At 54.3% G+C, this 14,052-nt stretch overlaps 1 protein-coding gene across 1 annotated transcript in view; it reads left to right on the top strand.

Annotated features, from left to right (window-relative positions):
• FRAS1 (Fraser extracellular matrix complex subunit 1) overlaps positions 1-14,052 on the top strand; it is a 143,765-nt gene that overhangs the window by 113,037 nt on the left and 16,676 nt on the right. Inside the window, exons 45-57 of the mRNA XM_068154044.1 lie at positions 627-746; positions 1,036-1,215; positions 3,424-3,548; positions 4,398-4,538; positions 6,000-6,230; positions 6,823-6,936; positions 7,350-7,500; positions 8,597-8,756; positions 9,466-9,622; positions 11,643-11,889; positions 12,399-12,743; positions 13,024-13,184; positions 13,567-13,714. Coding sequence (XP_068010145.1) covers positions 627-746; positions 1,036-1,215; positions 3,424-3,548; positions 4,398-4,538; positions 6,000-6,230; positions 6,823-6,936; positions 7,350-7,500; positions 8,597-8,756; positions 9,466-9,622; positions 11,643-11,889; positions 12,399-12,743; positions 13,024-13,184; positions 13,567-13,714 — 2,280 coding nt within the window. The remainder of the gene's footprint in view (positions 1-626; positions 747-1,035; positions 1,216-3,423; positions 3,549-4,397; positions 4,539-5,999; positions 6,231-6,822; positions 6,937-7,349; positions 7,501-8,596; positions 8,757-9,465; positions 9,623-11,642; positions 11,890-12,398; positions 12,744-13,023; positions 13,185-13,566; positions 13,715-14,052) is intronic.

Below are 14,052 nucleotides of genomic sequence, written 5' to 3' on the forward strand. Positions count from 1 at the left end.
TGACAGGACAAGGGGCAATGGACACAAACTGGGACCCAGGAGGTTCCACCTCAACATGAAGAGAAACTTCTTTGTTGTGAGGTTGCTGGAGCCCTGGAGCAGGCTGCCCAGAGAGGTTGTGGAGTCTCCTTCTCTGGAGTCTTTCAAGATCTGTCTGGATGTGTTCCTGTGTGACCTGCCCTGGGTGTCCCTGCTTTGCAGGGGGGTTGGACTCAATGATTGTGGTACAATGATTGTGGACTCAATGATTGTGGAACAATGACAATGATCTCCATGATCCTTATGGGTCTCTTCCAGCTTGGTATATTCTGTGATTCAATGACCTTTATGAGAGCAGGAAGATGACTTGAAACAGGGAAAGGAGAGGGAAAGATGATTAGGTTTGGTATGTTAGAGCAGAAACATGGATCAATAAGCAAAAGTTTAAAAGGCTCTCTCAGCAGGAGACAAAGAACACAAAGTGATAAACTCTGAGTCCAAGTCCCAAATCCCTCAGCTTCTAGCACAGACTCAGTGAATTGTGTAGGTTGGGAAAGACCTTGAAGGTCATGGAGCCCAGCCTGGTTCCAAACTAGCTCAATGATGCATGCTGTACTAAACCACCTCTTCTCTCCTCTCCTCTGCAGGCCATGTCCTGTACAGCCACAGGAAAGGGGATCCCGGTGGAAATTTTGCCTTCACCTTCGATGTGATGGATGCAGAGGGCAGCAAACTGACAGAGCAGGTTTTTGATATCAGTGTGTTAGGTAAGAGCTGGGGCTGAAGTGATGTTTGCTTTGCTGCAGAGCTCAGGCCTTCACAGAATCCCCATCCCACTTGAGGGATGCAGTTTTTCTTGGCTCTTAACTCAAAAGGCCTTTGAAGTTTGGAGCATACCACCTAGGTTTGCCTTTGAGATGTTAGGAAAGGGTTGGAAGTGCCAGTCTGGGAGGTGTTTGTGTGCAGGATGTCTTTTGCTTGGGCACAAGTGTTTAATAACAGCAAGGAAGCAGGGTGAGTGTCTCCTGACTCAGCTGTGTCTGTTAACCCTTTCAGAGAACAGGTTTCCCCCTTCCATCATTGCCAACAAAGGGCTGGTCTTGGATGAGAACTCGGCGAAGACCATCACCACCCTCCAGCTCTCTGCCACTGATGAGGACACTGAGCCCCCCCAGCTCCACTACAGGCTCACCAAGCAGCCCCAGCTGGGGCACCTGGAGCACGTGGCCTCCCCAGGTTAGCAGGGGGGTGTTTTGGGGTGGTACTTCCAGCAGCAGAGCACTGAAGAGCTTCTGAGCCTTAGGAATTGACTGCAGGGAAGCTTGGAGGCAGCAGCACAAAGTTATGTTTCCTGTTAGAAACCCAAAGGTCACTAAAGCCCTCAGCTTATAAATACCTGAGGGCTGGCTGTCAAGAGGGAGGGACAGTTGTGCCCTGGGATAGGACAAGGGGACACAGGAGGTTCCACCTCAACATGAGGAGGAGCTTCTTCACTGTGAGGGTCACAGAGCCCTGGAGCAGGCTTCCCAGAGAGGTTGTGGAGTCTCCTTCTCTGGAGACTTTCAAGACCCGTCTGGATGTGTTCCTGTGTGACCTGTGCTGGATTCTGTGGTCCTGCTCTGGCAGTGGGGTTGGACTTGATGATCTTCAGAGGTCCCTTACAGCCCCTAACATCTTGGGAGCTTGTGATTAGCCCAGAGAGGTGGAGAATGGGGAGAGTGGAGGGAGGCAAGGCAGCCTGCTAATCACAGGGGAGGATTTATTCAGCCTCTGGGTGGGCTTATCCTTCACGGGAACCTTGTCTTGCTTGCCACTGCTGCAGACCCTCTGCTGAGAGGAAATTGTAGTATCTTGTCATACCTTTTATTTGTGTGGCCTAAGCTACAAAGTAGAGTGACTCCTGTGCTTTGGAGACCTGAAAGAGCTGGATTAAGGGTTTCAGCAAAATGTGATGATGCTGTGATTTAAATGACCTAAGCCTAAGGAAGAGAGCAGTGGAATGTTCAAAAGAGATCACAGAGCTGATGAGCCCCGAGGAAACCTTGGCTTATCAGCCAGCTTGGGCTCATTTCTTTCTATCAGGTCTTTTGTAGCATGGCCAATAGCTGTCAGTAGCCATTTAAGGTGAGGAACCAGGGAGAAACTTTTTTTGTCAGGGTTTTGTTGTTGAGAGCAGTGAAACTGTCAAGCTCAAGTGCTTTCTAAAGGGCTTGTCAGGTACCTTCTTGTGTCTGTGTCACACCTAATGACCTGTAAAGATGTCACTGTGAGGCAGCGTTGAAAATGGGGCTTTGTCTCTTCTAAATGCAAGGGCACCAGGAGGGGAAAAGAGAGCAGAGACTCTGCAAAGCTTTTTGAAAGGTGGTGTGAGGCCAGGACAGCTTCTGCTCACCCTCAGTGATGCCCTGGTTAGATCAGTCCAGCCCAGCAGTGAAAAGCAAAGTGTTGTATCCACCATTCCTCTCCTCACCTTCTGCTCTGAGAGGCTCATCCCCAGCAGGGTGTCCTGGCTGTGTGAGAGGCCATCACTTAAGCGTCAGTCTTTGTGCAAAAAGGGGGCCACCAGGTGAACTTCAAAGTTGTTGAGCAGAGTTTTTAGGAGGCCCCATGCCAGTTAAGGCCCTGGCTCAGCTGAGGTTCATGGTACAGCCTGAGCTGGAGCAGAACAAGCCAAGCCTCTGCTTACAGCTGGATATCACAGAGCCATTAAGGTTGGAAGAGACATCTAAGATCAAGTTCAACCTTCAACCCAACACTACTCTGCCCCCTAAACCATGTCCCCAAGTGCCATGGCCACACATTTCTTGAACCCCTCCAGAGATGAGGACTCCACCACCTCCCTGGGCAGCCTGTTCCATCCCCTGACCACTCTTGCAGCAAAGGGATTCTTCCTCATCTCCAGCCTAAACCTCCCCTGGTGCAGCTCGAGGCCATTTCCTCTTGTCCTATCACTTGTTGCTTAAGATACCAACTCCCACTTCACTCCAGCCTCCTTTCAGGTAGCTGTAGGGAGCAATGAGGTCTCCCCTCAGCCTCCTCCTCTCCAGGCTAACCAAGCCCAGCTCCCTCAGCTGCTCCTCACCAGCCCTGTTCTCCAGAGTCTTCACCAGTTTGGTTGCCCTTCTCTGGAGCTGCTCCAGCCCCTCAATGTTCTTCTTGGAGTGAGTGGCCCAAAACTGAACCCAGAATGTAAGGTGTGGCCTCCCCAGTGCTGAGTCCAGGGGGACCATCCCTGCCCTGGTCCTGCAGGTCACACCATTCCTGATTCAGGCCAGGATACTGTCAGCCTTGCTGGCTACCAGGGCACATGCTGGCCAGCTGGCCACCAGCCCCTCCAGATCCCTTTCCAGCTACTCCCCACCAAAGCCTGGAGCATTGCCTGGGCTGTCCAGCTGCCTGCCTCGCCTTTCTGTGGTACATTTTCCCCTCTTGATCTTTTTGTAGGGAAGAGGATTAGTTCCTTCAGCCAGGCAGACCTGGCCTCTCGCAGCATCCGGTACGTCCACACCAGTGACATTGAGAAGCACTCAGATGCCTTCACCTTCTCTGTGTCTGATGGCACCAATGAGGTAAGTCCCATGGATTTTTTGCTTCTGAGACACAGATGCACACAGCAAAGAAAATGAAACAAGCCACTGCTGTGAGAGATCTTCTGTACCCCAGGGAAGGAGCAAGGCTAAGGAGGAGCCACCTGTGACGGAGCCTTCTGAGACTGGTTTACCAAGACTTCAGTGTCTGGTTTTCATCTGGTTACCAGTTGCTCCTGGAGCTCAGCTTTGATCCAGAGCACTCATGATGTACCCAGAAGCACAGGCAGACCCTTGAGAAATGTCTCCTCCCTACTATCTGAAAGAGAAAAATCATAGCTGCAGATAGAGGGAGAGGGATAGAGTGGAAGGAGGGAGGGAAAAGTGGATGTCTTGGGCGGCCTGATCTAGTTGCTCACTGCATGGGGGTTGGACAAGATGACCTTTGAGGGTCCCTTCTAACCTGAAGCAGTCTGTGAATCTGTCCATAAGTAAAACAGAAAGAGGGAGAATAATTTGGTGAGCAGGACTAGAAGAGGTCAAGTTCAGCTTTACAGAGAGGGTGTTGAGCCACTGGCACAGGTTGCCCAGGGAGGCTGTGGATGCCTCCTCCCTGGAGGTGTTCAGGGGAAGCGCTTACGAGGCCTTGAGCACCCTGGGCTGGGGGAGGTGACCCTACCCGTGGCAGGGGGGTTGGAACTGGATGATCTTGAAGGTTCTTTCCAAGCCAACCCATTCCATGACCCTGTGATCTTAGAAGCTCAAATTACTCACAAGACAAGGCCAGAATGGGATCATCCAAACTGTGGTCACCTCAAAGCATTCCTGTTGCACTGGACTTGCACTCTTGGCAGACTGATTGTTCCAGAGAGGCTTTTCCTCCTGTTGCAGGTGAGCCAGACATTTGACATCACCATCAACCCTGTGGATGATTCCTTACCTGTAGTGCAAAGCCTGGGGATGACAGTTCAGGAAGGTGTGAGAAAAATCATCACAGAGTTTGAGCTGAAAGCAACAGATGCTGACACAGAGGTAAGGCAGGACACCTCCATTCTCCTCCCTCCTCTGCTGCTGCACATCTGGGCTACCAGCAAAATGGGCTTGTGTTCAGAGAGAGAGATCACAGCCAGTGTCATCTCTCCCTGTCTGATCACAACATCAAAGAGCAGCTTGTGGGAGGCCCAATTTGTGTCTCAGTAGATGAGTGTTTGAGCAAAGCCAAGCCCTAGCTTGAGGGGTGGCTCTGTCTGGGATGTCTCTCAGGCACAGGAGCAACAAAGCTGTGTGGAAAATATCTGGCAGCTGTGATCAGAGCTAATCCTCACCCTGTGTCACCTTCTTTCTGAGCACTGTGGATGTGAACTGAGCTAATGCTCAACCCTGACTGAGTTTCCACCTAGCACAGTTGAAAAGACATTTCCTCTTCCTCCTCCTGGGGCTGGCCAGAGCCTAAGTAGTCTCATGTTGGCTCTGCCTCACTGCTCTGCAGTTTCCCTGTGGTGAGAAAGCTCCTGGCTGCCTCTCACTGCCCTGAGCCAAAAGTCCTGCCCCAAAGGTTGTCACTGCTTCTACCCTGACAGAAGTGACAAGGGGCACATTGCTTAGACTGGATGCAGAGCATGGGACTGCTCCTGTGCCCAAGGGGTTGTCTTAAGGGTGGGAGCTGTCTCAGACCAGCCACACTACATTTGGTGTGATGTATCCTGAGGTGCATTAAGAGGAGTGTGGCCAGCAGGTCAGGGGAGGCTCTCCTGCCCCTTTGCTCTACTGAGACCACATCTGGAGCATTGTGTCCAGTTCTGGGCTCCCCAGTTAAAGAAGGACAGGGATCTACTGGAGAGAGTCCAACAGAAACTATGGTAATGCTGAAGGGAGTGGAACATCTCTGCTGAGGGAAGGCTGAGAGCCCTGGGGCTGGTTAGTCTGGAGAGGAGAAAACTGAGAGGGGATCTCAGCAGTGTTTATAAATAGCTGCAGGGTGGGTCAGGCTCTTCTCAGTGGTGTCCTGTGATAGGACAAGGGGCACTGGACACAAACTGGGACCCAGGATGTTCCACCTCAGCATGAGGAGAAACTTCTTTGGTGTGAGGCTGCTGGAGTCCTGGAGCAGGCTGCCCAGAAGGGTTGTGGAGTCTCCTCTGGAGTCTTTCAAGCCCCACCTGGATGTGTTCCTGTGTGACCTGCCCTGGGTGACCCTCCTTTGGCAGGGGGCTTGGACTGGATGAGTCCATAGGTCTCTTCCAAGCCCTACCATTCTATGACTCTATCTTAGTTCTCCCTGCCTGGGCTTGTTTGGTAGATACCAACCTCGGAAGAGAAGCAAAGACAGGGCAGGGCTGAGTGCCTGAGCTGAGCGTGCGGTGCTGTGTGCCGGCCCCTGGTCACAACACTGCCAGGAGAGCTGTCTGGGCATGGAGGCCCTCTGCAGGCACCTTGGGCTGGAAGGTGCTGGGCTCCCAGCATCAGCTCTGCCCCTCTGTGCTCCCGGGGCAGGCCGAGAGGATCACGTTCAGGGTGGTGCAGCCGCCGCGGCACGGCCTGCTGGAGCGCCGCAGCGGCAGTGGGCAGCAGCCCCTGCCCACCACCACCTTCACCATGGCTGACATCTACCAGAGCCGCCTCAGCTACAGCCCCCGTGGCAGCAGCTCCCTCAAGGACCGCTTCACCTTCACCGTGTCGGATGGCACCAACCCCTTCTTCATCGTGGAGGAGGGGGGAAAGAAGGTAAGGGGAGGAGGAGGGCTGGGAGGAAGGCCTATAGCTAGTAGAAGGAGAGGAGACTTAGCTCCTGTCACTCCAGCAGAGGTAAGGGCTGGATGTTCTCACACAGAGTCATTCAGCTTGGAAAAGACCCTTGGGACCATCAAGTGCAGCCATTAACCCTGCTCTACAAAGTTGACCCCTAAACCATAGCCCCAAGCACCACAGCTAAACAACCTTGAATCACCTCCCCCACCTCCCTGGGCAGCCTGTTCCAGTGCCTGACCACTCTTGCTGTTAAAGAATTTTTCCCAATGTCCAGTCTAAGTTTACCCTGTTGTACTTTGAGGCCATTCCCTCTTGTTCTGTCCTTAATTACCTGTGAGAAGAGCCCAGCACCAACCTCTCCACAACCTCCCTTCAGGCAGTTGTAGAGAGCAATGAGGTCTCCCTTCAGCCTCCTCTTCTTCAAACTTAACAGCCCCAGCTCCTTCAGTTGTCTCAGTTAGGTGATGCCATTTGCTTCTTCCCTGGTGTTCCAGCCTGTGTGTCCCTCACCCCAGCAGCTGGTGGTGTGGTGGCTGAAGCTCTGACTCTGTCTCTGAACCTCTGTCAGGTGGTGACAGCAGCCCCGCAGCGCTTCCGAGTGGACGTTCTCCCTGTGGACGATGGGGCACCCAGGGTGGTCACCAACCTGGGTCTGCCGTGGCTGGAGTACACAGATGGCAAGGTAACAGCCTGCCTGGCTTCTGCTCAGGTTGTTTCTCAGGCTGTTCCAGCAGCAAGAACTTTGCAGGAGAGCATCCTGATCCTTCAGCACCTTGACAGAGAACAAAGTGTCCCTCTGTGCCCACCAGGTGTCTTGGGGGATGCCTGCCCTGCAGCTCCATTAGCTACAAAGCAGCTGTGAGGCAGAATTTGAATCCTTCCTGTGCTGTCAAGCACCTCATGGGGGCATCTGGCAGTTCAAGGCTGCTGTGTGTGCTCTGTGCTTTTACAGCCTCTAGTTTGTGTCCCTCATGGAGCACAGAGGGATGGTTGGGCTGTTTTAGGCTTTTTTGTTTAGGTTCACCAGTCAGTCAATCAGATTTGCACTGCTGGATCTCCAGAGCTTTTATCCCTTTTGGTTTGGCTTTCATCCAGGCAACCAACCTTATCACCAAGAAGGAACTGCTGAGCACAGATCCTGACACAGAGGACAAGCAGCTGATCTATGAGATAACAACTGGCCCCAGAAATGGTTATGTGGAGAACAAGCTGAACCCAGGGACAGCTGTGGCCACCTTTACACAGGGTATGGAGCTGGGCTGCTGCTTATTGCCTATTTTGGTTTGGGTTTTTCTTTGGGGGGGGGGGTGTTGGTTTTTTCCTTCAGTTGCTTCACTTTGTAAGGAAAACTTGTGGGGGTGGGAATAAAGAAAGGTGGGAGAGGAGAGGCCAAGGGGCAAACCTCAAAGGTGTCTCAAAAGCCAGAAGTGAACTTTGGTCTGGTTGCAGCAGTCCCCTGCTGTGCCACACCCAGGTTCTTCCTAGAGCTGGGGATATGACATGGGACAGGAAAGAGGGTTTGCAGACATTGCTTGTGGATCCAATCCTCACAAGGTCTGGTAGATGTTTAGCCAGCAGGGCAGAGTCAGCATCCTGTGGGAAGCTCACTTCTTGCAGGAGTGAGGGGCCCTGCACTGGGCAGGGCAGGTGAGGGAGTAACTGCCTGTTAGACAGAGGGGGAACAAGGGAAAATAAAGGAGGAGTCCCATCTGAGGGCTGGAGCTTGGGAGATGTGTGTTCTCCTGCAGAAGAACCATCTCAGCAATGGGAAGGAGCTCTCTCAGAACACAGCAGGTCATGGAGCAGAGCTGAAATGTGCTCCTCAGGCAAATGCCTGGGTCTTGCATTTCATCACAGCTACTTTAAATTGGCCTTATTGCTAAGTGTGAGCCACCCTGGGTGGACACTAGGCAAGGGAAGGTCTTGTCACAGCCTGAGGGCTGGCTTCTACCACAGGTGAGACCAAGGAGGGTGGAAAAGCTGCTGTAACATAAAGGCTGTGTGGAGAACCCAACCCTGAAATCATGAGGATCATAGAATCACAGAAGAGGTTGGGTTGGAAGGGACCTTAAAGCTCATCCAGTTCCAACCCCCTGCCTTGGGTAGGGACACCTCCCACCAGCCCAGCTTGCTCAAGGCCTCATCCAACCTGGCCTTGAACACCTCCAGGGAGGGGACATCCACAACCTTCATGGGCAACCTGTTCCAGTGTCTCCCCACCCTCATTGTCAAAAATGTCCTCCTGGTCTCCAGTCTCAATGTCCCCTGTCCCAGCTTAAAGCTGGTCTATCAAACTGCCATGGAATGCCTGAGTTGTCTCACTGGGTGTCTCCTCCTGGCAGAGGATGTGAACCAGGGCCTCATCCGGTATGTGATGCATGAGGAGAAGGTCCAGGAGACCATGGACAGCTTTCAGTTCCTAGTGAAGGACAGCAAGCCCAATGTGGTCAGTGGCAACACCTTCCATGTCCAGTGGTCTCTCCTCAGCTTTACACACACCAGGTAAATGGCATGGGGTTTACAGCACTCTTCTGGCAGGTGGGGTCTCCAGAGAAGGAGACTCCACAACCTCTCAGGGCAGCCTGGCCCAGTGCTCTTTCACTCTCAAAGAGCTCCTTAAGTTCAAGTGAAAACTCCTGGGTTCCAGTATGTTCTCATTGCCCCTTGTCCTATCACTGGCCCCCACTGAAAAGAGTCTGGCCCCATCCTCATGACCTCCACCCTTCAGATATTTTGTGCATTGAGAAGATCCCTTCCCAGTCTTCTCCAGAGTAAACAGCCCCAGGTCTCTCAGCCTCTCTTTGTAAGAGAGATGCTTCAGTCCCTTCATCATCTTCATGGCCCTTCTTTGGACTCTCTCCAGTAGTGCCCTGTCCCTCTTGAACTGGGCACCCAGAGCTGGAGCCAGTACTCCAGGTGTGGCCCCAACCAGAGCAGAGTAGAAGGGAAGGAGAACCTCCCTTGACCTGCTGGCCACACTCCATGAAGCCCAGGATCCCGTTTGCCTCCTTGGCCACAAGAGCAGCTTGCTGGCTCCCGGGGAACTCGTTACCCACCAGCACTGCCAGCTGCCCCTCCGCAGAGCTGCCTTCCAGCAGCTCAAGCCCTCACCTGTACCGGTCAGCCCGGGGCTGCGGTGCTGAGGACCAACCCAAAACACCCTGAGCTTGCTCCTCAGGCTCTTGTTTGTCTCTGCCTGCTGCGTTCCCAGCTACAGCGTGCAGGAGAGCGCGGGGTCGGTGAGCCTGGCCGTCCGGCGCCTGGGCAACCTCAACCAGTACAGCATCGTCCTGTGCCGCACCCAGCCGGGCACCGCCAGCGCCGGCCCGCCGCCAGCGGAGCAGGACTACCTCGAGCACGCAGGGCAGGTAGGTTGGCAGCAGCGTGGGGGAGGCCTGGGGGCTGGACAGGGGGACCTCTGGAGGTCCCTTCCCATAGGATGTGCTCTGCCATCTGGGGCTCTTCAGCCTGGAGAAGAATAGCATAGCATAGCACAGCATAGCATAGCATAGCACAGCATAGCACAGCATAGCATAGCACAGTATAGCATAGCATAGCACAGCATAGCATAGCATAGCACAGCATAGCACAGCATAGCATAGCACAGTATAGCATAGCATAGCACAGCATAGCATAGCATAGCACAGCATAGCACAGCATAGCATAGCACAGTATAGCATAGCATAGCACAGCACAGCATAGCATAGCATAGCACAGCATAGCACAGAATAGCACAGCATAGCATAGCACAGCATAGAATTAACCAGGTTGGAAAAGACCTCAGAGATCATCAAGTCCAACCAATCACCCAACACCATGTAACCAACTAAACCATGGCACTAAGGGCCTCATCCAGTCTCTTCTTAAACCTCCAGTGATGGTGACTCCACCACCTCCCTGGGCAGCACATTCCAATGGCTAACGACTCTCTTTCTATGAAGAACTTCCTCCTAATATCCAGTCTAAACCTCCCCTGGCACAACTTGAGACTCTGTCCTCTTGTTCTGGTGCTGGTTGCCTGGGAGAAGAGAGCAACCCCCACCTGGCTACAATCTCCCTTCAGGTAGTTATAGACAGCAAGAAGGTCTCCCCTGAGCCTCCTCTTCTCCAGGCTAAGCAACCCCAGCTCCCTCAGCCTCTCCTCACAGGGCTGTGCTCAAGGCCTCTCCCCAGCCTTGTTGCCCTTCTCTGGACACATTCAAGTGTCTCAATGTCCAGAACTCGACACAGTATTCAAGGTGTGGCCTAACCAGTGCTGAGCACAGAGCACAATGACTTCCCTGCTCCTGCTGGCCACACTATTCCTGATCCAGCCCATTGGCCTTCTTGGCTACCTGGGCACATTGCTGGCTCATGTTCAGCATACTATCAACCAGCACCCCCAGGTCCCTCTCTGCCTGGCTGCTCTCTAGCCACTCTGACCCCAGCCTGTAGCACTGCCTGGGGTTGTTGAAGGCTCCAGGGAGACCTTAGAGCAACCTTCCAGTACCTGAAGGGAGCTACGAGAAGGCTGCAGGGGAACCGTTTCCAAAGGCCTGCAAGGGGCAACAGCTTCAAACTAGAGAAGGGCAGGTTTAGATTGGATGTGAGGAACAGGTTCTGCACCATGAGGCTGCTGGAGCACTGCAACAGGTTGCCCAGGGAGGTGGCTGAGGTCCCATCCCCAGAGATATTCAAGGTGAGGCACAGCAAGGCTCTAAGCAACCTGCTGCAGTTGGGGATGCTCCTGCTTACTGCAGAGGGGGTTGGACTGGATGACCTTTGGAGGTCCATTCCAACCCAGACCCTTCTATGATTCTACCATCCATGGCATCAAGGCTGGGTGAAGGACCTCATCCAGGCTGGTGAAACACAAAGGGTTTCCTTTCTGAAAGATGTGGGTTAGCTGCCTTCAGAACAGGGCCTCCCAATGATCTTTGACTGAGGTTGGGGTCTGATGTTTCCCCCTGCACTGGTGGGGATGGCTGGGGGTCACTGTCTGCAGTAGACTGCTGGGTGCAGGAGCAGTGCTGAGGGGAGGTCATGCTGAGGGGGGAGTAGGACATGCTGAGGGGGGAGCAGAACATGCTGAGGGGGCATGACACTCTTTTCAGTGGTGTCCTGTGACAGGACAAAGGGCAATGGACACAAATTGGAACCCAGGAAGTTCTGCCTCAACATGAGGAGAAAATTCTTTGGTGTGAGGCTGCTGGAGCCCTGGGGCAGGCTGCCCAAAGAGGTTGTGGAGTCTCCCCTGGAGTCTTTCAAGCCCCACCTGGATGTGTTCCTGTGTGACCTGCCCTGGGTGACCCTGCTCTGGCAGGGGGGTTGGACTCGGTGATCTCCAGAGGTCCCTTCCAGCCCCTAGCATTCTGTGATTCTGTGATCAGCCCACTTGCTGCCTTCCAGGTGCAGTTTGAGGAGAGGGAAGAGACCAAGGCCTGCACCATCACCATCAATGATGACAACATCTTTGAGCGCAGGGAGAGCTTCACGGTGGAGCTGAGCATGCCAGCCTACGCCCTGCTGGGGAACGTCAGCCGGGCCACCGTCACCATCACCGACGGGGAGGACGAGCCCACCCTGCAGTTTGACAGGAAGACCTTCCATGTCAGCGAGGGCACTGGGCTCCTCTCTGCTCCTGTGGAGAGGCAAGGTGGGCTGGAGGGGGCAGAACAATGTCCTGTCCTTTGTGGGGGAGGGAGAGCTGCAGAAACTGAGGGGAGACCTTCTCACTATCTCCAGCTCCCTGAAAGGAGGTTGGAGTGAGGCAGGGTTGGTCTCTTAGAATCATAGAATCAACAAGGTTGGAAAAGACCTCGCAGATCATCAAGTCCAACCTGTCACCCAACACCTCATGACTAATCAAACCATGGCTCCAGGTGCCACATCCAGTCCCCTCTTGAACACCTCCAGGGATGGTGACTCCACCACCTCCCTGGGCAGCACATCCCAGTGGCCAATGACACTTTCTGTGAAGAACTTTCTCCTCACCTCCAGCCTGAACCTCCCCTGGCACAGCTTGAGACTGTGTCCTCTTGTTCAGGTGCTGGGTGCCTGGGAGAAGAGACCAACCCCCACCTGTCTACAACCTCCCTTCAGGTAGTTGTAGAGAGCAATAAGCTGTCCCCTGAGCCTCCTCCTCTGTTGGCTGCTGTGTTTCAGGGGACACCAGCAGCACCGTGTCTGCCATCTGCTACACCGTCCCCAAGTCGGCCAAGGGGAGCAGCCTGTCCATGCTGGAATCCGGCTCCGACTTCAAGTCCCGGGGGCTGGCGGAGGACAGCCGCATCGTCCTGGGCCCGGGGGTCAGCAGGGCCACCTGTGACGTGCTGCTGGTGGATGACAGTGAATATGAGGAGGAGGAGGAGTTTGAGGTGGTGCTGGCCGACCCCTCGGCCAACGCTCGCATCGGCAGCCGCGCCTCTGCCAGCGTCTTCATCGCCGGCCCCAACGACGCCTCCCTGGTGTTCCTGGGCAATGCCACCCTCACTGTCAGCGAGGCTGCAGGTGAGCAGCAGCAGGGGCCCGCCCCAGGGCTGCTCCACGCAGCTCTGGAGCGCTCACCGTGACAGCTGATGTCCTTTCACCGGAAGGAGCGAGGCAGGGCACAGCAGCAGACCTGCAGAGGGTTGTAGTTGTTGCCTCTGCCCCTGTAGGGAAGGCTGGGAGTTGGTTCTCCCCATGTGCTGGGTGCAGGAGCCGTGGGGAGGGCAGGGAGAGTGGGGGGTTGGTGGTGTGTGGCTGCTTTCTCATCTTGGTCCTCTCTCCTCTGCGACTGGCGATGCAGGAACCATTGAGATCCCAGTGCTGCGGCAGGGCCCTGACCTCTCCAGCCCCACCTCGGTGTGGTGTGCCACTCGCACCTCAGACCCTCCATCTGCCAGCCCAGGGGTTGACTATGTCCCCAGCTCCAGGAAGATAGAGTTCAGGCCAGGCAAGACAGAAGAGGTGAGGAGCCACTTTGACCCCTGATGAGTCTGCTGAGTCTGGTGTGTCTGAGCTTCTCTCTCTTCCTTGGGGGCATTCTCTGTGCTTGCCAGCTGTCTGTTTTGAAAACCCTCTGAGGGCCATCTGAGGATTGCTGATGGAGGTGGTAGGCACTGACTGACATCTGACCAGCACTCCAGCCACAGAAGATTGGGTCAGTCCACCTCTCCCAGCATGAGGATGGCTGCCTGGTCTCTGAAGTGATACTTTGGCTTTATCTAGAGTGTGGTTTCCATGGATTAGTGAAATAAGAAGAGGTCTGACAGAAGGACCTCACATTAGCCCCCCCAGATGGGAAGGAAGGATGACAGCTCTGAAAGCAGGACTTCTGCTCTCCTTCCAGGTGTGCACCCTGACCATCCTGGATGATGCACAGTACCCAGTGATAGAAGGGCTGGAGACCTTCGTGGTTTACCTCAGCTCACCCCAAGGAGCGGAGCTGGCCAAGCCCTTCCAGGCAATCGTGGCCATTAATGACATCTTCCAGGATGGTAAGTTGGCCCTGCTCATGGCAGCAGGGCTGGGAGTCCCTGCCAACCCAACCCATTCTAGGATTCTAAGCTATCCATGGCAGCTCTACCAGTCCATCCTAGCCTCTTCCCTAGCACTTCCACACAGCAGAAGGCTAATCCGAGCTGGGTTCATTTCTAGGTTGGGTTTAACCTCTTTTCCTGGGCTCTGCTGGGGTTGGAAAAGGCCTTTGAGATTGTCAAGCCCAACCACTCCCTTGTAGCTCACAGTTCCACCACTGCTGCTAAGTCACTGTCACCAAACCAGGTTCCTCAGCACCGCATCCACAACTCTTAAATCCCTTCAGGCATGGGGACTC

Source organism: Melanerpes formicivorus, unplaced genomic scaffold, assembly GCF_026170545.1.
Source record: "Melanerpes formicivorus ecotype bairdi unplaced genomic scaffold, bMelFor1.0.p_v2 SCAF_27, whole genome shotgun sequence".
Lineage (NCBI taxonomy): Eukaryota > Metazoa > Chordata > Aves > Piciformes > Picidae > Melanerpes > Melanerpes formicivorus.